The sequence below is a fragment of the Haplochromis burtoni genome, unplaced genomic scaffold, assembly GCF_018398535.1.
Source record: "Haplochromis burtoni strain Fernald_Lab_line unplaced genomic scaffold, NCSU_Asbu1 Contig_560, whole genome shotgun sequence".
In the NCBI taxonomy this organism is placed as follows: Eukaryota; Metazoa; Chordata; class Actinopteri; order Cichliformes; family Cichlidae; genus Haplochromis; species Haplochromis burtoni.
In genome coordinates this window covers 1-21,210 of record NW_024582921.1, presented here as the reverse complement: position 1 = coordinate 21,210, position 21,210 = coordinate 1, and the positions used below count along the sequence as shown (strand labels likewise).

At 41.4% G+C, this 21,210-nt stretch overlaps 1 protein-coding gene, 1 long non-coding RNA gene and 1 other non-coding gene across 3 annotated transcripts; 1 reads left to right on the top strand and 2 right to left on the bottom strand.

Annotated features, from left to right (window-relative positions):
- Positions 1–3,270: 3,270 nt before the first annotated feature.
- LOC121812372 lies at positions 3,271–4,765 on the bottom strand. The gene is made up of 3 exons (XR_006053026.1): positions 4,444–4,765; positions 4,260–4,332; positions 3,271–3,322 (listed from the first exon to the last, which is right to left on the bottom strand). It is a non-coding gene; the product is annotated as an uncharacterized LOC121812372 (long non-coding RNA).
- On the top strand, positions 4,320–12,995 carry LOC102300696 (ETS translocation variant 5). The gene is made up of 13 exons (XM_005948329.3): positions 4,320–4,446; positions 6,483–6,548; positions 6,640–6,724; positions 7,029–7,076; positions 7,159–7,209; positions 8,981–9,089; positions 9,199–9,459; positions 9,573–9,850; positions 10,020–10,082; positions 10,158–10,226; positions 10,554–10,705; positions 10,818–10,919; positions 11,502–12,995. The coding sequence occupies exons 2-13, from the start codon at positions 6,501–6,503 to the stop codon at positions 11,733–11,735; spliced, it is 1,500 nt and encodes a 499-aa protein (XP_005948391.1). The 5' UTR covers positions 4,320–4,446; positions 6,483–6,500; the 3' UTR covers positions 11,736–12,995.
- Positions 12,996–13,291: 296 nt separating this feature from the next.
- LOC121812375 lies at positions 13,292–13,410 on the bottom strand. The gene has a single exon (XR_006053027.1). It is a non-coding gene; the product is annotated as a 5S ribosomal RNA (ribosomal RNA).
- Between the last annotated feature and the right edge of the window lie 7,800 nt (positions 13,411–21,210).

Genomic DNA, 21,210 nt, shown 5'->3' with positions numbered 1-21,210 from the left:
ACATTTTTATTTTATTTACACTTTACAGTGTCCTGACCTTTTGAGAAGCGGGGTTGTCTTTGAATTTGTAATCTGTGAATTAATTTATTATTAAAGTGCAAAGTCAATGGTGTCAAAGGTGAATCTGAGCTGAGAGCTGCTAATAAGTGGTCAGTGCAGAGCAGCTGGCTTTTAGGGGTTTGTGTGCAAACGTTAGAAAGTTTAGGAGGAGCACAAAACTATGCAGGGAAAAACAATGTGATCTAAGATCTCTGGTTCTATGAGAGCTGAGGTAATTTATCACTCTATGAGGACTAAAGGATGTAGGCATGAGAGCCACCCAGTGGTTTAACAACTGCATTTCACATGACAGGAAATAAGTGTAGTAAAAAAGCTTTAAAACTGTGCGATTTAGTAAAAAAAAAAAAAAAAAAAAAAAAAAAGAATATCCATACATCTCTGTCTTTTTTAATCCTGATATTTTGCCTTGTGATCTGTTTATGTAAAATTGACTAAATATTGTAAATCAGCATAATCCCTGAGAAGTAACTGATCCCATATTTAGAGCTAGTCAAAACAATAATTATTATACGGGTGTAATTTTACTTACAATACTTACCCGTTGCTGTAGGTCAAAATGGGGTGATAATTTATCATATGTGACAACTTCTGTTTCCCTAATAAATATACAGATAAAAAGATAAAAAGGGAAAAAAGACATCAACACACAACTGGAACATTTGATAAGAAGCTTTAAGACTGCAGTGTGTAATTTCCTGTTCCAGGATATGTTCAACTATATCACGCTTGTTGATCTGCCAGAACGGAAGAATAAATTTAAAAAAAAATCTGTGATGTGATATTGTGCACAGTCGTAGACGTGCGGTGGCCGAGCAAACAGGAGACACTGCAAATCAGTAACAGAGCTGCTGAGCTCAGCTGATGTTTGAACTAGAACTTTTATCACACGCACAGATCCGTTCTGGCATCTCCTCGCGCTGATCGAGCATTTTCTAAGTCGAATGCAAACAGTCGGCGCAGCCCTGCAAAAAAAAAAAATCCACCTGAAGAGGTCAGTCAGTACGAAGCCATAAAATAAACATTTACACGCATTTTCACTGCTAGCAGATCAACATTAACCCTTTAACGCTGAACAGCTGCTCTTTCCTTCCTGTTGTTTGGATCCATTAATTGTAAAGTCGGTTTTATGTCATCAGTTCTGTCAAGTTCCTTTTTAATAAATACATAATATATTTGGGACAAAAAGAGCACAGGGGAATAAAAGAATTACTAAATCTATATTCAGTGGGTGATGCAGTCTGCAGAACTTTAAGCAGAAAAATGCACAAACACCTTAGTAATATGCACTGATTTTTCTCCTAGGTAGACAGGAACACTGTATTTGTTTAGAGCAACATGTTGATAACTGCAGGGTTTGCAATGTTGTAGCTTTCCAAGCATTGTAAAGAGCCACCTGTTATTGTGGAGGTACTGTATGAGGGGATTTACCCTGTAATCATGTGGAATTTCTTTGGGTGATCACTCTGCAGCAGCAGGTAATGGAGTGGAATGAGATCAGAGTAGAATTAAAAGTGCAGCAAGGGCTCTGCCACCCACTGAGATGAATACTCTTCAAACAGTCATGTGCGATGCTGGATTAAACCCGTCGAACATTTGACAGTTTCCCAGTTTTTACAGGACTACTTAAATATCCTCAGTGTTACATGCAGTCCAGGTCACGGGAGTCTTTTTGAAGTCTTATCCCCACAAAAACACATATTCTGTGGTAGCTTCCAAAAACTGATGGATGTGCCTTCAAAAAAGAAATAAACTGTAACTGGGGCAATACAGGTAGCTGAGGAGGAACATGTGAAAGAACTGCATTAGGGTTGGGTACAGTTTTCAGTATTCCACAGTCCTGAGTAAGAAATGCTCTAAGTAACAAAGATTTGAAGCTTTTCTAGGGTTAATGGCCCTCAAAGCCAGATTTAACCTTTTCATACATGTTCAAGTGCTTTATCTATCTTGCATTCACACCTATGGACGATTTACAATCACTAGTTAACCTAAAATGCTGATTTTTAGGAGAATCCGGAGTACTGGGAGGAAACCCACATAACCACATGGAGTTTGTGCCGTCTCCACACAGAATGGGATGATAATGAGGCTGGGAGATAGAACCTACTGTACTTGCTGTGAACCAACAAAGCTATAAAGCCTTTTAGGGTCTTATTGTAAAACGACTGTTAGTCTGATAACCTGATGATGCTCCCCTGTGCCTGTGCTCACCTTTATAGTGAGTATAACATTGGTTCATCTTATTCCAGGCTGAAGCTAAGAGACACATTTTTTATTATTTCTTTGACTTTTTTTGTTAAATTATTACATATGCAACTTCCCCCCCCAAAAAACCCTTGTAATTGACTGTAAGGTTTAATAACAGTAACACTAAATATATGATCTACTCAGTGGTGGTTGTCGTTGTAGTTCCAATTGTAACATCATAAGAGAACAATAAAATTAAGGAAATCAATTATTATTACATGGCAAGTATTTCTCTCTCTTCTTGCTATAGTGTTTATTATGATCTGTGGCAGGAAAGATGATCTCATGAATATAACCTAGTTCGGGTGTCACACTCATTTTAAATGCAATTTCAGCAGTTTTTCTACTTGATAATGAAATGATGTTGTAGTCAGTGAAAGAAAATTTGTCAGCGTAACTCTTTGGGCTTAAATTGTGAAAAAATAGTGTAGAATTAAATACATTACATTACATTATTACTTTGGTGCAGCATGCATGGTCTAAAGATAAAGATCTCTTTATCTCTGAATTATGCCATATTCAGAAGTTTGCAGATGACACAGCCATCATGGGGTGTATCTGGGATGATCAGGAAGAGGAGTACAGAAGTCTGGTGAGGAACTTTGTCGCATGGAGTCACACAAACCACCTGCAACTCAACACCTCAAAGACTAAGGAACTGGTTGTGGACTTCGGGAGGTCCAGAGAAGGTCCACTGCCGGTTCAGATAGAGGGGGAGGAGGTGGAGGTGGTCAACAAGTACAAGTACCTCGGGCTGTGGGTGGACAATAAACTGGACTGGTCATGCAACACAGAGCACCTGTATAAAAAAGCCCAAAGCCGACTGTACTTCCTCAGGAGGCTGAGGTCTTTTAACATCTGCAGGAAGCTCCTGAGGATGTTTTACCAGTCGGTGGTTGCTGGAGTACTTTTCTATGCTGTGGTGTGCTGGGGGAGCAGCACAGCAAAGAAGGACTCATCCAGGCTGGAGAAACTGATCAGGAAGGCTAGCTCTGTGGTCGGCATGAAGCTGGACACTCTGGTGACAGTGGCAGAGAAAAGGACATTAAAGAAACTGTGGACATTATGACAATGCTGGGCATCCTCTGCACACGGCCATTAACAACCAGAAGAGTCTGTTCAGTGACAGGTTGCTTCTCCCCAAGACAAGAACTAACAGACTTAAAAACTCCTTTGTCCCACACGCCATCAGACTGTTTAACTCCTCTCTGGAGGGGAGAGGGAGGGGAGACAGGAGGACAAAGGAGGGGGGAACAACTAAGCTGTAGTGCCTCTTCACCTCACTGTGCAATACCTTGTGCAATACTTTTTGTAAATAGTCAACAGTGCAATAGACTCAATACTTGAAATGTGCAATTCACTTGTATTTTTATTTTTTATTCCTATTTATTCTATTTATCCCCTTGTATATTTTATTTATATTGTCTCTGTATTTATATATGTGTGTGTTGTGTGTGTGTTATATATATATATATATATTCTGTAACTCTGTAACTTCTGTCGGTGCTGTGCTTTTTTGGAAATCGAATTTCCCAGAGGAACCCACCCGAGGGATTAATAAAGTTCTATCTTATCTTATCTTATCTTATCTTAAATATGTGTGTGTGTGTGTGTGTGTGTGTGTGTGTGTGTGTGTGTGTGTGCATATATGCCCTGCTTCAAATTTTCTAAAGCTGCCAGGCATTATGTTTAACACGCCTGATTTAGTTGAAATCAGTAGGCTATATAATAAACCAGCAAAGGCATGCTTTTAGTGCTATTTTCATCATTATTGTTCCCGTGTAGAAGTTACAGATGACCTTGAATTTGGTTATTTATTTACCTGTTTACTTTATAAGACCTTAATTGCAGCGCTGGCACTTTAAGACAGTCCTGGTTTCATGAATGAAACGCAGCCATTCATAAAAAACAGAGGGGGCCGGGCCACAGAGCAGCCTCGATGACGATTGGCTCACCTTCTGACTGACTCTGAGTTCCAGCCAATGGCAGGGCAGGAGATCGCTCGTTTTAGCCCCAGCTATCAGAGTCCTTCATTGAGAAAAATCCACAGCCGAGTGATTAATCGAGGTGCTGCATGGGATGTAGGGGAGGAAATCTGCGACGAGTTCTGTTTTCACACTGCCAAGAAACTTCACTTACCGAGTGAGTCTTCTTCTTTTTGTTTTTATCTTACCGCTTTAGTAAAAGCTGGCGCCTGCTTGCCTTTAATTACATAAACACCAGATGCATGGTCGCGGGGTTTTTTTTCTTTGCTACAGGCTCCGAGGGGAGCACATAGGCGTTCAGAGGCTAACGCCATTTTCTTAAAAATCTAACTCAGCGCTGCGTTTATTCCCCGCGACCGTCTGCCTGCCTGCAGTGCGGCATTTCCGTCTGCAGCAGCCTTTTTTTTTCAGCTTGTTGGCGCCGGGAATCCTTCACTGTTTGTCTGTGGCGAAATTTCTCAATGGTGAGCGGGTGTCCCTCCTCCTCCTGCCTCAGCCAGTATCGTGTTTCACTTCATTGAGAAAAACAAGGAGGACTCAACGAGCGTCACGCGAAACTCCATTCACAAATCTTTCACTTTAAGCGAGGATTTGTTGCTAACGTTAGCGGAGTTAGTTGGCGTGATTTCTCCTCGGTGGCGTTTGTAGTCACTGAAGCAAAGCCGAGTGACACACTCACACACTCACACTCACACACTAAATCGTTTGTAGAGGTTACTTTAACCGAAGACTAGACAAAACGTTACGCAACGTCGGGGGCTGACCTTTTCATCTCTTGAAATAGTTTTTTCGCTGTTTACTTTTGTCCCGTATTTCACGAGCTTTAGTTGGACTCTTGAGCAGTTTGAGCCAGGTCAATAACCCATTTTTTTTTGTTTTTTTGTTTTTTGTTTGTTTGAAGAAACATTAAAAATGTAGAAATTTACAAAGCTTTGAAATCTGGTGTAGTTAAGAGGTGCAAAACATTGTTAAAATAATGTCCCATATCTTTATCGCATATATACGTTTATCGGCTACTTTAGGTACACCAAGAAACCAGTTTGAGGTGATCTGAGCTTTATGACGTTGTGTTGTTCTGCTGGATGGGTACACTACGGTCATAATGGGATGGGTATGGCCAGCAATAAAGCTCAGGTAAAGTGTGGCATTTAACAATGCCCAGCTGGCACAAACTGCAGCACTGCAACCAGTTACAGGTGGTTGGATCCATGCTTTCGTCATCTGAATGTCACAGAAGAAATCGGGCAGCTTTCTCCCCCCTTGTCTAATTATTGGTTAGCCTGTGCAAATTTTAGCCTGTTTCCTGGTGACAGGAGTGTCACTCGGTGTGGTCTTCTGCTGCTGTTGCCTGTCTGCTTCACGGTTTGAGGTGTTGTGCATTCAGAGATGCTCTTCTGGTTGTACCAAGTGGTTATTTGATTTATTTGTTTCTGCCTTATTAGATTGAAGCAGTCTGGTCATTCACCTCTGATCTCTAGCATAAACAGCCTTCGTAAACTCTAGAGGCGATTGTGCGGGGAAACCCAACAGTTCAGCAGTTTCTGATATACTCGCACCAACAACCATGCCACATTCAAAGCCACCTAACTTCCATTTCTTCCCCATTCTAATGCTCACTTTGAACTTCAGCTGGTCACCTTGACTGTGCCTAAATGCACTCAGTTGCAGCAATGTGATTAGGTATTGGCATTATTAGCTGAACAAGTAGTTTGTTTGTTTTTTTTTTTTTAAATGTTTCTTCTTTAATCCTATCTCTTGGCAAGCAAAGCATCAAACCATTTTAATTCCTGTCTTTTCAAACATAGCATTGTCATTCTTTGTACATATGCTTCTCTGTACGTCATTAAAGTTGGCACGGCACAGCCAAAGGAAAAGACGTCATGTTTTATTTGACTATTCAGCTGCTTTCTTTTCATTGCCTCAAATCAGCCTTTGAAGAGCGATTCCTCCCGCAGCTTCACGTCAGTTTATTCATGTCAGATTTGCGTACTGCAGATTGCATAATTCTTTCTGTGACAACGGGGCTTTTATAGCCACTGTAAACAAACATGCCAAGTCATGTGAAAGGGATGATGGTAGTATGGATGGAGGGGCTAGTCCTGTAGGGGGAAAAATAGACTACGATAGACTTGGATTTCTGCTTAATGACTCCAGTATGTTCAAAGTATATCACTTCCTCACTGCTCATCCCAGGGTGAAGACTCCTGCAACATGGAGGCCTTTTATGATCAGCAGGTTCCCTTTGTGGTCCCTGAGAGTGTGAGTTTGAAACATTATGGTTTTATGTTCTTATCTTTTTATTGTCTTGCTGCATGTGTGCTGAGTTTCATTCCTTTGCCCATTGCTGCAGAAATGTCACACACAGGAAGCAGCAAAGTGTCTCAGCGATAGGAAGAGGAAGTTCATGGACACCGAGCTGGCTCAGGACACAGAAGGTACATATAAAACTCAGACTGACTATGAAACTGCAGTTAACTTCTTGTGAGTGCCAGGATAACATCTGTCTGCTGGATACAAACAATGTGGGGAGAAATTATATTCATAAATTTGCTAATAGGATTATTTTTTTTCCCCTCCCCTGTTCTTTCAAGTGCCCCTCGTGGTCTTTGGTATTTCTTTAATAGGTCATGCTTCTCCGACAGTCTTATATAGGCCATTTGTTGTCATTAATTACATGTGAAATGTCAAATAATTGCGCCCACACACATTCTAACAAATGAATGTGAAACCATCTTCCAGATCTATTCCAAGACCTGAGTCAGCTCCAAGAAATATGGATCGCTGAAGGTGAGCATCCCACATTATACAAATGATGTGTGATAGTTGATGAGAGGGGTCCTTAAACGGCATGTCTTTTCCTCCCTCTCAGCTCAAGCTACCGATGACGAGCAGTTTGTCCCGGATTTCCAGTCCAATAACTGTGAGTACCTGCTTCTTCTTGGATGTTTGGAGAGATTACGATTTCAGGTTTTAGCAGTGGTGCGCACTATTTATGCACCAGAGTATTTTTGTGAGAGCTTTATGATGGGTCTGGAACTGAGCGTTGGAAGTTGGTCTTTAACATGGAGTTGGACATAAGAGGGTTGGCACGTGTGATCACATTGCACTGTCAGCTGTTGGCTCTCATTTAGGATATGTGCAGCTTCCTGCTCAAATGGGTAAACTCCACTGAACTTACCAGATTGTGACTCGTGATCTCAAAGGTCATTGGTGTAAAACCAGTTGTTTACAGTGCTCTCATTCCTTGGTGTTTCCATTCACCTTGGAGCTTTGCCAGTTAAATGATAGTCGTCATGTAACAGAGGAAATGAGGCGAGATAAAAAAAAAAAGTACTGTACTTAAAAGTGTTACAGATAACGTGGGCGATGAGGAAATGGTGCGTTTAGTGCTCCTGCCAAACACGTATTGCATATACTTATTGTTGCCGTAATCATAGCTGCTTCAACACAACGACTCCCCGTGCGGACAATAAAGCTGACGGAGACCGTGTCGTGGATGGAAACATTAGCGGCCTGGCGTCATCGGTGCAGCATACTGATGAGAATCTCTACAGATTCCTGGAAAGCTCAGATCAGATAGGGGTAGGTTTCCTTTCTTTCACAGACGCAGGAGTGGGGAGCAAACGCTGAAAGGGACGATAAAGGAAAAACTTTATGCTAAATGGCAAGCCTGCATTGCAAACTGGAAGAGTGCAACTTAAAGATGTGCAGAGCTTGTCTATTTAATGTGAGGTATCATTGCTACTAAATTATCAACATGAGCAGATAAGAGTTAGGAGGGAAATATTCAGGGTCTGAAACGCTGGCGGTAAACTCTAATTTGGATCTGAAGCCGTTCTGCCACACGAGCAGGCAAATGTTTCCACCAAAGCTGCCATTTAATAGGTCTCGAGTGTGTTTTGGTAATGGAAGTGCTGCTTCAACAAACGCATTATTTTCCCAACCAGTGTTCCCAGAGGTAATGTTGCGTAATCCTAACTGTCTAACCATTACGCTCACCAGGGATCCAACACTAGGCAGTTGGAGGCAAATTAGGAGTGTGAGACTTGTGTAACTGTGCAAAAGATGAACTGATGATGATGAAGTCAATTAAAATGCCTTGGCATTGAATAGGGACAGAACCTTCAATTTTACTCATTTGAGACAGCAAAAAACACAGTTTTGAGATAAAGACTGACTGATGTTCATATACTTGTAATACCAGGGGGGAAATATATATATATTTCTAGGATATTGGAAGTTAAAGAACTGAAGTAACACAGGTGGGGGAAAATCAACAATTAGATGACCCCCTGTGAGCAAGCACTTGGTGACAGTGGGAAGTAGAAACTCTCTTTTAACAGGAAGAAACCTCCAGCAGAATCAAACTTGAGGAGGGGTGGCCATCTGCACTGAGGCATTGGGGTTGAGGGGAGGGCAACAGGACAGACGAGACACTGTGGAAATGCAAAGTGTTGTACAGAGACGCTGTGTTGAGTAGAACACTGCATCATGGGAAGCCCTGCGTAGCCTAAGCTTATCACCTGATTCTGCCTGAACTATGAGCTTTATCAGAAAGGAAAGTTGTTGTTTTTTTGTTTTGTTTTTTAAAGACTAATCTTTGAAGCAGTCCACTTGGCCATCTAATGTAAGGGTGTTCATTCCATGCTCTGCAAACATGTATGTATTATTTGCCTGTGTGTTTTTTGCAGTGATGTTTCATGGACTGGCCGCGAGCAAAGTGAAGCGTGAACCCAGTCCGTCCAAAGACTTCTCTCCCTGCAGAACGCCTCAGGCTGACATGTGCCTTTACAGCTACAGGTAACCATTCATGTTTTTAAACCTGTGTGTGATATACTGCAATACTACCACCACCACACACCTGGCAGACAGAACTTTTGGATGATGTGTTTTTATCTGGTCTCCTTAGTGCCTGTGAGCCCGCTCCGACTCCATCCTCCACACCTGCAGTACAACAACGTGGCTCCATCCACCCTACTGGACCTCCACCTTTACAGAGGCAGTTACAGCCATCTACCCCTCAGCTGACCAACAACTGCTCCCCAAACCACACTCCTGCCCTTAGCCCCTCCCACCTCCGCAACCTTCCACAGGCCAATCAAAGCCAGCAGTTTGCTATGCCACATCCTCCCATCGGCTCTTCCAGTGTGTCGTTCAATGCAGAACAAAGGTAAGATTTAAAAAAAAAAAAAAATCTATATATATACACACGCACGCGCGCGGTTTAAGCTGGAAGCGAATGAGCTTCAAACCTTTAAACATCCACTTCTTTCCACACTTCAGGTTCCAGCGGCAGTTGTCGGATCCCTGCCTGTCTTTCCTTCCTCCAAAGAAGACCGCAAACACGCCATACCACCCCGCCATCCGTGACGGGAGGCCAATGTATCAGCGCCACCTTTCAGAGCCTCTGGTTCCCCACGCTCCCCGGGGTTTTAAACAAGAACTGGTAGACCCGAGATATCCAGAGCCAGGGCCTCCTACGTCAGGTCTGGCACGTCCTCAGACTGCCTTCAACCATGTCACAATTAAACAAGAGCCAAGAGACTTTGGCTATGATTCAGGTATGTTACCCTTAGTGTGGCGACGGCATCTGAATAAAATGTATTCACGTCTGTTAGGGTAACAGGCAGTCTTGCCATAAGTGAAACATTCAAATAACTACGGGCCTAGGCTCAGACACTTTACATTTTCTTGCAGTTTATGAAGAATTGTGACTTTTGTGCCTTTCAGAGGTTCAAACATGCCAGCCGTCATCCTTTCAGAAGTCTGCTTTGTACCAAAATAACAGTGCAGGTGAGTTTGTGTCCTGGGTTTAAAAATGCCTTTTCATGCTGCCACAGCCTTTTTACTCTATTCTTTGCTCCACAGGATTTGGTCCAGACAGAGAGCAGTGTCTGTACTATGATGACACCTGTGTTGTGCCGGAAAGGCTGGAAGGTAAGACACGGACTTCCAAAACATCCTTGTTAACACTTAGTGTATAAGACAAAGGAGGGAAGGACAATATCATTTAAGGCAGTGTGCTGTGAGCTGGCGGTATTGTGTTCATTATTGGCATTTGCATACACCAGGTTGAGTATTCTGTTTCTAATGTTGTACTATGTTCTGTCCAATGAGACATGATTTAAAAAAAAAAAAAAAAAAGAAGAAGAAAAAGCATAATTTATTTTTATTTTTTTAAATGAGCAAACGATCAAGAAATTGGTTTAAAAAAAACAAAACAGCACAAAAGCAGGAAAGGTGACTTCTGCGTGTCTTCACCAGGTAAAGTGAAACAGGAGGGTCTGCCGTACCAGCGCCGTGGCTCCCTGCAGCTGTGGCAGTTCCTGCTCACACTCCTGGACAACCCAGCCAATGCACACCTGATCATCTGGACGGGGCGAAACATGGAGTTCAAGCTGATTGACCCCGAAGAGGTCAGCTACTGCATACCTAATGTGGAACTTTGAGAAGCTTAATATTCTTAAGACTGAAAAACAACATTTTAAAGCCATATATAAATTTTTCCCTCCCCCATCATGTTTTTAGGTGGCTCGGCTCTGGGGGATCCAGAAGAATCGACCTGCCATGAACTACGATAAGCTGAGTCGCTCGCTGCGGTACTATTATGAAAAGGGCATTATGCAGAAGGTAAAGGCAGGTCATGTTCCACTTGAGTCTTCCTTTACTCCTATGTTGTTGTAATCACAAACTATAAAAAAAAACTAGCTATTGGGCTCTTGCACTGAAGCACTGAGTTTCTGACCTCTTATTTCTAATCTTAGCCTCTAATGAAGCACATCTGGAAGCCATCCAGTTTAATGTTTTGAGTTTTAAAAGACTTGAGGTTATTATGTGTGTGTGTGTGTGTGTGTGTGTGTGTGTGTGTGTAATACAAACTGTCATTTGTATTATTTCAAAACAAAATACCGAAATATTTTTTGTGTGTGTTGTTGTACCAGGCTATTAAACATCATCAGTGTTGTTGTTTTTTCTGCTGTTTTGGTCATTTAAACACTGAAGTCATGGAGACTGACTCGCTGTTTAAACCAGCCTCAAGTGGCCGTTAGAGAAACTGCAGTTTTCTGTCCTCAACATTTTGTCATCAATTTCCAAATTTTTGAGAGATTACTTTTGTTTGATTATTATTATTAATTATTTATTTATTTATTTATTTATTTATTTATTTATTTATTTATTTATTTTTAATTTCTCAACTCAAACTCTTTGCAGGTGGCCGGTGAGCGGTACGTCTACAAGTTTGTGTGCAACCCCGAGGCACTTTTCTCCATGGCTTTCCCAGACAATCAGAGGCCAAGTCTCAAGCCTGACCCGGATGCTGTCCTACCTCCCAGCGAGGACGAAGGCTCCCACCTCCCCAGCTATGAAGATGACGGGCCTTATCTGGCTGAAGGAGTGGAGCAGTGCATCCAAAGACTGGGCCTCCCTGACGGCTACCCGTACTAGACTTCACAGCCTGGCAGCTGAATTATTTTTAACACGATGTAACCTATATTTACGGAGCGGTGTTTGAGAATTTTTAGTATGTACCTACATTATCTGTCACAAAGACGCAGCATTTGAAGAAGTTAATTTCACAAAAAACAAATTATTATTAAGCCAGAAAGCTAACAAAAAAAAAAATAACTGATGGTTAAACTCAGAAAATGGGGAAAAAAAACTCATCGTAGTTCTGATTTGGTTTCACGTATTATAATATTCTAAAAATACCTGGAATTTTAAGATTAGTTTACATTTGAGCAGTCAATAAGATTACAACATGTATCTAGAAGGAGAAGGCTTTACTTTACTTGGGAGACTTGTGATGGGTAAAATGGTATTGAGTCAGGTTTGTTGGGTGGGATAGGCAGTTGTAGCAAAATGAGGCTGGTTAAATTACAATGACAGTTTTATTTTTTGTAAAAACTGCATCGGTCCTGAAATATTCCAGCTTCTTGTAAAATTGTGATGCTCAATATTTTTTTCCCAAGCTTTTTTTTTTCCCCCTTCAACATGCTCCATTTTTATCTTTAAAATTCTTTTTGTTAGTGACAGTGCTCTTGATGCCAGTTGTATTTTTTTGTAGCATGGCCATCTCTATAGTCCTCTTGCTTGTGAACTCTGGGATTTGTATTACAACCAAAGCATCTCAAAGCCATGGCATTCCTTTACTGTTTCTGTTTTAAACTGCTTGAAAGGGACTGACTTGTATTTTCAGACCTATGAATTCTCCTATAAACATCAGTTTGAAATGTTTTGTGTACCTCTTCTTGTTTTCAAAGCTGATATTTTTTGGCTTTCTATGGACTCGTAAGTTTTTCCTATTGCTGTTTTTGACAAAGGTACTGCTTCTATTTTTGATTCAGTGATACTCTGATGCGAATAATAAGCATGGACTTTCTTATGAATGCATCAGTAGTTCATGTCCTCGGATAGTTTTCTGCATTTTGTAGAGTTTATTTGCTTCGACATGTAGAAAAAGTGTATAATTATATATGGATATATTTTTGCAAAAGGCTGCGATTTGTCCTGTTGAAGTATTTCTTCAGCCTTCCAAGGATTTACCCATGAACTCCTGCAGCTAGATGGTGGATGTAAAGGTATATTTTGCTATCTGATCACATGGTTGTATAACATACTGACACTGGTCTCTCTTCTGCCCTTGGATTCTGTTATTCGTGCCTTCTGTTGATCTTTACTGATAAAATAAACTATTTTACTCTTTTCTCTCGCCTCAGTTCATTATTTCAAAACTACTACCACGTGAAGAAAAGAGAAACAGTCTCCCCTGAGAAAGCAGCAGCGCCCTCTGCAGTTTGTTTAGAAGTGCAAAAGCACATCCTATTACAAAATGAGCTAAAAGAGGGCCTCAGATTAGTTTCAATATTCAAACTGTTATTTGTATCATTTCAAAACAAAATACCGAAATATTAAGTGATGTCCTTGTTATCATAGTATTCCTTGATGCTATCTCCACTGAGTAAGCAGCAGCGCCCTCTGCAGTTTGTGTGTGTAAGTGCGAAAGCTTACAGCACCTGGTATTCCCAGGCGGTCTCCCATCCAAGTACTGACCAGGCCCGACCCTGCTTAGCTTCCGAGATCAGACGAGATCGGGCGTGTTCAGGGTGGTATGGCCGTAAGCGAGAATGCGTTTCAGGAAAAGCCTATTTAAACATGCGGTGACGACACACCTCCTGTTTCATTTTGATCTTCTATATATAAGTTAAAGTCTCCAAACGACAAGAGCTGCTGTTCATCTTTGTTCTTACAGGCATGAACAGTTACATTTCTGCGCATTTGCATCTATTTTCTGTCTTTAATGAGAATATCAGTTTTCCATCTTGTGTTCCAGATAAATCAGTTTAATTCTACGATTGCATTTCTACACAAAAACTGCAGAGGGCCCTGATGCTCACTCAGGGGAGACAGCTTTAGTAAATACTTTAGTAATTTACAAAACTTCTGTAAGTGCTTCTTTTATATTTTTTGTAAAACTAATAACTACATACAGACATAAAATAATATAAAATCCCCAAAATAAAATAACAATTTGAAAAAATCTTTACAATACAAATGATACAAAGTCGTGAACCACTGAAGCGGTCTGTAGCTTCCTCCTGTTTTCACTTCTGTGCAATGACCCTCAGTGATGATGTCCACTCTACTCTAATAAAATTCTCTGGAGCAGCAGCTAAAGGATCTAAAGGATGCTGCTATAACTGCTGTGATTGTGATATTTTTCCACATTCACTGAAATCTGCCATGTTCTGTCATTATTATAATTACTGTTATATTACTTAAACTCAACAAATTCTTAAGAAACATTTCCAAAGCAACATCATGAGAATGATCTTTAAAGATCACAGCAAAGCTGCTCTCATTAACAGCAACATTGCAAGTGTAGAGATTGAAGGTTGAAGATGGTCAGTGAAGGAAATTCTGTGAAACCTCAGATTGGCTGCAGTGAGTTAAAATAGTGGCCAGGTGACTAAAAAGCACCTGCACATCTGATCAGTTTTAAATTGGAATATTTATCTGAACAGAAATCAGTGCAAGTCATCTCTATATGAGATATGCAAATTAATTATACAAAATATCCATGAGAGGAAAGTTCACCAACTGACGATGTCATATAATGCAGTATCTGGAAGGTGAAATAGTTTTTATGTAGCGAGTAAAAGCCACCGAGTAACCGCTAAGGGCCTCTATACTACTCGTGCAAACGTTCAGGCCCAAAGCTCTTACAGGTACAAGCCCAGAATAAACGGGACATGAGGGTCAATATCAGTCAAATACGTTAAAATTTATTATTTAAAAAAAAACAAAAAAAAACAACAACAAAACAACAAAAACACAAAGGGTTTGCAATAGGCCTAAAACTAGTGATGGCTCGCTTGAAGCTGACGCCCCGGTGCGTGTGTCAAAAAAAATCAACACACTGCTTCAGAAGCACTGTGCCAAAGCTTGATTCGTTTGGCCAGAGTCACGTGATCAGTGACGTCCGAAGCTTCATTTAGAACGTAACTGCTTCGGTGTCTGATTCCCTGGTTTATAAGGAAGTGAATCATTCACGGGATTTGTGGAGTGTTTTGATGGTGACAGATAGCGAACCACTGATATTTCTACTGAAAGATTTGGAGCCAGTGAGGAATAGAGGAGGTTCTGTTGTGTGGGGGTTTCCTTCTTTGTGTCAGTGGCGTGTCTAGAAAATTTTTGTTGGGGGGGCCAGGTAGGGGCACAGATTTGGAGAAGGGTGGCAGATGTAATTGGCAGATAATGTTAAAAAAATTCTACCAACCGTTAACCATAATTCAATAACCCTATAAACCTAATAACCGAATGCGCTTTTAACTCTTATTAGAATGAGATTTTAACCACTACGGTGCAAAGTTTTTAGATACTGCGTTGATAAAGTACAAGAGATACAATCAGTCAGTGTTTATTCAGCAGTCAAGGACATCAATATTTGCATAGTATTTTTACTGACATGTAGTGCACATATGTTTTGGGCAAAAACATTTTTTAATATTAAAATACGAACATTTTAACATACAATTGGCAAATTAGGCCTGGGGGGGCACAGGCCACCCCGCTGGACACACCACTGTAAACGAGTAACGTATGAAGCACTGATCCCTATATAAAGTGCATTACAGTAATCCAGCCGAGTGCTAACAAAGGCGTGGATAACTGTCTCAAAGTGCTGCCGTGAAATAAATGTCTTTATTTTATCAGCTGCCTGAGCTGAAAGAAGCTTGATTTTACCACTGCCTTAATCTGACTGACAAGCTTCAGGTCAGAGTTCACTTTGACCTCCAGGTTTGTCACAGCTGGTTTAACGTACTGTGCCAAGGTATCTAAATACACATTGGGGGTCTCAGTAGGGCTACCAAGAGATTTGAACCCTGGTGGAGGAGACCTTCTCAATAAAAAAGTGTTTAAAAAAACGTTTACAGGCTGCAGTCAGTATGTGGTGCACTAAGAACAGAGTTAATGGTTTTAAATAAAACATGCAGGTTGTGACAGTTTGACGAAACAATGTCAGATAAGTGTTGTCTTTTGGCATCTTTTACAGTTTTTTGATATTGATGCCAACAGTCCTTTAGCATCTGGAATGACACTTGTAGCTTGTTTCCATTCACGCTCAGCTCGACAGCACTCGCGTCTGACAGCCTTCAGCCAGGGGTCAGATTTAGTTTTAGGCTGCCTGGTTCTTAACGGAGCCACAGTGTCCAAAGCAATCTGGTAGGTGGAATAAAACCATGAGCTCAGTTCCTCAGTCTGGCTGCACAAAAACTCCGGGATTTTACAGTTCTGGTTAAAAACTGTTAAAAACTGCTCAGCAGTGGGTCAAAAATACGACAGCGGCGAGCAGCAGCGCGGTTTAACTGAGGTACGGGCAAGAGGAACTTGAAGCATCACAGGACTGTGGTCAGAAAACACAGCATCACAAATCTCTACGTTAAAAACAGAAAGAAACAGAAGAACCATGAGATAAAACAAGATCAAGTGTGCGTCCATGTTCATGTATGGGACTGACTGAATAACACAAAGTTAGAATGCTTAGTCTGTTTTTTAGGCTATTTCACAATATGAAAATAAATAACTTATTAAAACAGGTCATATACACATCCAATAACTAAGTGAAAATGATTGTTTTTGTTTTTTTATTTGCTAATAAAAGTGTCAGTGCGGTCAACCATCGTTTTTGTCCTCGTGCATTGGACTGGGACAAAAAATCGGCCCGGGCATTTTGACTAGAGACCGGCCCACCAGGTATTATAGGAAAAACCATAAAGCCTTTGAATGAAAACAAACGCTGTTGTCACAGTGATGTACACTGTCTTGTTGGTATATATGCGTATCAGTCTAATAAACTTAAACCTACACCATCCTCCCTATTCTGGTATTCTAAACAGTACCCGAAAGTAGACTGCTTGGTCGAGTTAACCTCCTGAACTATCTACAACACATGGTGAAAACCTGAAATTAAGACAGAGAAGACTAGAGGTGAGACATGATCATTACTGATTACTGATGACAGATTTAGATATATTTTCATAAACCATTCATTTACCTAGGGTTGCCAACTCCCTGAAAAATAAATAAGGGACACCTCGTGGCCAGGGCCGGGCAACCCAGTTGTCTTCACCCTTCCCAGTGTGGTAGCTCTTTTTTTTGTGTGTGAAATTATTTTTTAACCATTTGACTTGAATTTGATTTAAGCAGATGCATATTCTTTGTGATATGACCATATGGGAAACAAATGATCATTTAGCCATTTATTTTTAGCTCAAAATGACAACATTAACACAGTAAAACAGGTCTCTTTCTTAAACAGAAGCCTGTCATGCTTAACTTTTGAGAATATAAGTAAATCTTTCTTTAAAAGAACTCTGTCCTGCTTAACTTAAAATTATATAAATTAATAGAAAGCAATAGAACAAAAATATTCTTGTAACAGTGCACATATAGTGCATTTAGTACAATTGGCTTCAGTTGAGGTATTATTTCAGCTTTTCTAATGCTAATCAGCTGCTCCTGTTTGTAAACCCGCTTGTTCCCATGATTACGCATCTTAACTCATCATCATTATTCATCTATGTATTACTTTTATGTATTAGTCATCTATTTGTTGTAATCATCTATCCTTGCAGTTGTTTATTACACAAAATAAATTATATTATCACACTTCTGGCCACATAGCGCTGATATTCACTGCACATGCCCATATTAACCTTAACCAGAGGGTTTAAAAAAACAAACCAGTGTTTACATACCATATCTGCTTCTGCCGTGGCCTGGTGGACAAGAAATTGGTTAAGGGTTCCCCGAGCTTTCACGCCCCTCATGTTCTTCATGTGCCCACCACTAGAAGCATGCCTATGGAAAAAGTGCGCCGGCACACAGTGCAGTGCGCTTTATACAGTGGGGCAAAAAAGTATTTAGTCAGCCACCGATTGTGCAAGTTCCCCCACCTAAAATGATGACAGAGGTCAGTAATTTGCACCAGAGGTACACTTCAACTGTGAGAGACAGAATGTGAAAAAAAAATCCATGAATCCACATGGTAGGATTTGTAAAGAATTTATTCGTAAATCAGGGTGGAAAATAAGTATTTGGTCAATAACAAAAATACAACTCAATACTTTGTAACATAACCTTTGTTGGCAATAACAGAGGTCAAACGTTTACTATAGGTCTTTACCAGGTTTGCACACACAGTAGCTGGTATTTTGGCCCATTCCTCCATGCAGATCTTCTCGAGAGCAGTGATGTTTTGGGGCTGTCGCCGAGCAACACGGACTTTCAACTCCCGCCACAGATTTTCTATGGGGTTGAGGTCTGGAGACTGGCTAGGCCACTCCAGGACTTTCAAATGCTTCTTACGGAGCCACTCCTTTGTTGCCCGGGCGGTGTGTTTTGGATCATTGTCATGTTGGAAGACCCAGCCTCGTTTCATCTTCAAAGTTCTCACTGATGGAAGGAGGTTTTGGCTCAAAATCTCACGATACATGGCCCCATTCATTCTGTCCTTAACACGGATCAGTCGTCCTGTCCCCTTGGCAGAAAAACAGCCCCATAGCATGATGTTTCCACCCCCATGCTTCACAGTAGGTATGGTGTTCTTGGGATGCAACTCAGTATTCTTCTTCCTCCAAACACGACGAGTTGAGTTTATACCAAAAAGTTCTACTTTGGTTTCATCTGACCACATGACATTCTCCCAATCCTCTGCTGTATCATCCATGTGCTCTCTGGCAAACTTCAGACGGGCCTGGACATGCACTGGCTTCAGCAGCGGAACACGTCTGGCACTGCGGGATTTGATTCCCTGCCGTTGTAGTGTGTTACTGATGGTGACCTTTGTTACTTTGGTCCCAGCTCTCTGCAGGTCATTCACCAGGTCCCCCCGTGTGGTTCTGGGATCTTTGCTCACCGTTCTCATGATCATTTTGACCCCACGGGATGAGATCTTGCGTGGAGCCCCAGATCGAGGGAGATTATCAGTGGTCTTGTATGTCTTCCATTTTCTGATGATTGCTCCCACAGTTGATTTTTTTCACACCAAGCTGCTTGCCTATTGTAGATTCACTCTTCCCAGTCTGGTGCAGGTCTACAATACTTTTCCTGGTGTCCTTCGAAAGCTCTTTGGTCTTGGCCATGGCGGAGTTTGGAGTCTGACTGTTTGAGGCTGTGGACAGGTGTCTTTTATACAGATGATGAGTTCAAACAGGTGCCATTCATACAGGTAACGAGTGGGGGACAGAAAAGCTTCTTACAGAAGACGTTACAGGTCTGTGAGAGCCAGAGATTTTCCTTGTTTGAGGTGACCAAATACTTATTTTCCACCCTGATTTACGAATAAATTCTTTACAAATCCTACCATGTGAATTCATGGATTTTTTTTTCACATTCTGTCTCTCACAGTTGAAGTGTACCTCTGGTGCAAATTACTGACCTCTGTCATCATTTTAAGTGGGGGAACTTGCACAATCGGTGGCTGACTAAATACTTTTTTGCCCCACTGTAGGTGTTATCGTGCACTTTTCCAGCCAGGTGTTTTCCTTTTCCCATTCCTCCCTGTACTTTTGCAGCCTTTTTTTTCTTTCTCTGAGGGGAACAAACATTGCTGCTCTAATGCTGGGCTCACACTGTGCGATTTTTGGCCCATTTTGAGCGATTTTTGAGTCGTGCGACCGATTTGGTGATCGGCCCGATTTTGGCCTTCATCGTGCATCGTGTAGTATACGTGGGGTAACGAGAAGCGATTAACACCTCACGACCAGCTCCCGATCATCAATCGCTCGTGAGGGTGTCACCACAGCCGCTCACACTGCTCACGCGCAAACACGTAAACGTCGGTGAAAAAGACGGAGCAGCACGGCTGTGCAGCGTGTGATCTGGACACAAGCGATGGAGGCACAACTTGTAGAACTTTGGAAAGCTCATCCGAGCCTTTTCGATGTGGCCTCACAAAATTATCACGACCACAACAACCGTGAAAATAGTTGGATTTACATGCTGCTCAATCACAGCTGCCTGATCATGTTTTTCATTAGCAATTTAGCAAAGTTGATGGTGGTGGTGTGTCTGTGTGAGTGAAAGACAGAGAGAGAGCGACAGATTTTCTGTTATAACCTTCATTTATGGAGGCACAGTGTGAGCACTCAGGTCGCATCAGAGCATCGGGCGGTATAGTGTGAGACCTGCATCGTGACCTACCAACTTCTAACCCCTGCGAGTCAATCGTGCAGTTTGAGCAGGAGCTGAATATCGCGACTGAAAAAAATCGCACAGTGTCTGCCCAGCTTTAGGTGTACTGTCGTCCGAGACTTGCACCGCAGTGTCGGCGTTTGTTTCCCTGTTGGCCATGCTTCTTGTTGTGGTCATCTGTTGTCTTCCGGTATTTTCTCCGCAAGCGACCTTTCCTCGACCAATGAGATGAGCGGTAATCTGAATTGTCATACTCGAATTGTCATAAGTGTGCTGTCAGCTCATTGGTCACAAAGCAGGAGAGGGGCTGGGAATTATGTTTTCAAACAAAGCGTTAATTCCATTAAACATTTATAGACTACTTTTGATTCTCACTGTATTACGGGACAAAGTGCGTCCCTTATTAGCTCAATACGGGACGTGTACTTTTGTTTCTAAATACGGGACGATTCCGTATTTTAAGGGACGGTTGGCAACCCTATTTGCCACATCAATAAACAGCATGGCAGGGCAAAATATTTTTTCTAACATGGCAACCTTTAAAAAGTGAAAGGAGACAGAAAGACAGGTGAGAAAGAATAAAACTAATTGACTTTTTGATGGCATTTTACACACAGTACTGGTACAGCTAGCTAGAAAATGTGGGAAAATACTGGCATCATATACAGTACTTACTTCTGAAGAAATTATGATGGGACCCTAAAAAAAATTACTATGTACAATAATGGATTTCTATACATTTACATCAGATGAATTTGTTGTAAGATTCAGATAATTATTTATTAAAAGCGAGACATTTTAAATGAGAATAAGAAAGAAAAGTATTTCCTTGTGCCCCCCTCTCCCTGTTAATGCCCTACCTGGCCCCCTGGCAACACTTTGCTAGACCCGCCCCTGCACAGTTACCAGCTGTCAGCTACTTAGAAAAGGATCCTGGTGTTATTTGTCTCTCAGAAACAGTTCATAACTTCCCTTCAACTCATTCATGTCACCTAAAAGGTAAACCTGTTTCTCCATCACCTGTTCAGCTCTGATGATTCAGTAAGGACATCTCCTGGTTTCATCTTCATGTTTCCCTCTCACCACATAACCAAACCGATATCATGACCAGCAGCTTTACAGCTGTGGCTCCAGCAAACATCAGCTGATACTAGAAATTAATATTAAATAAATTCTAACAACAGCTGATCAAGCTTAAACATGCTGCTGTTGTTTAGTAAGGCGG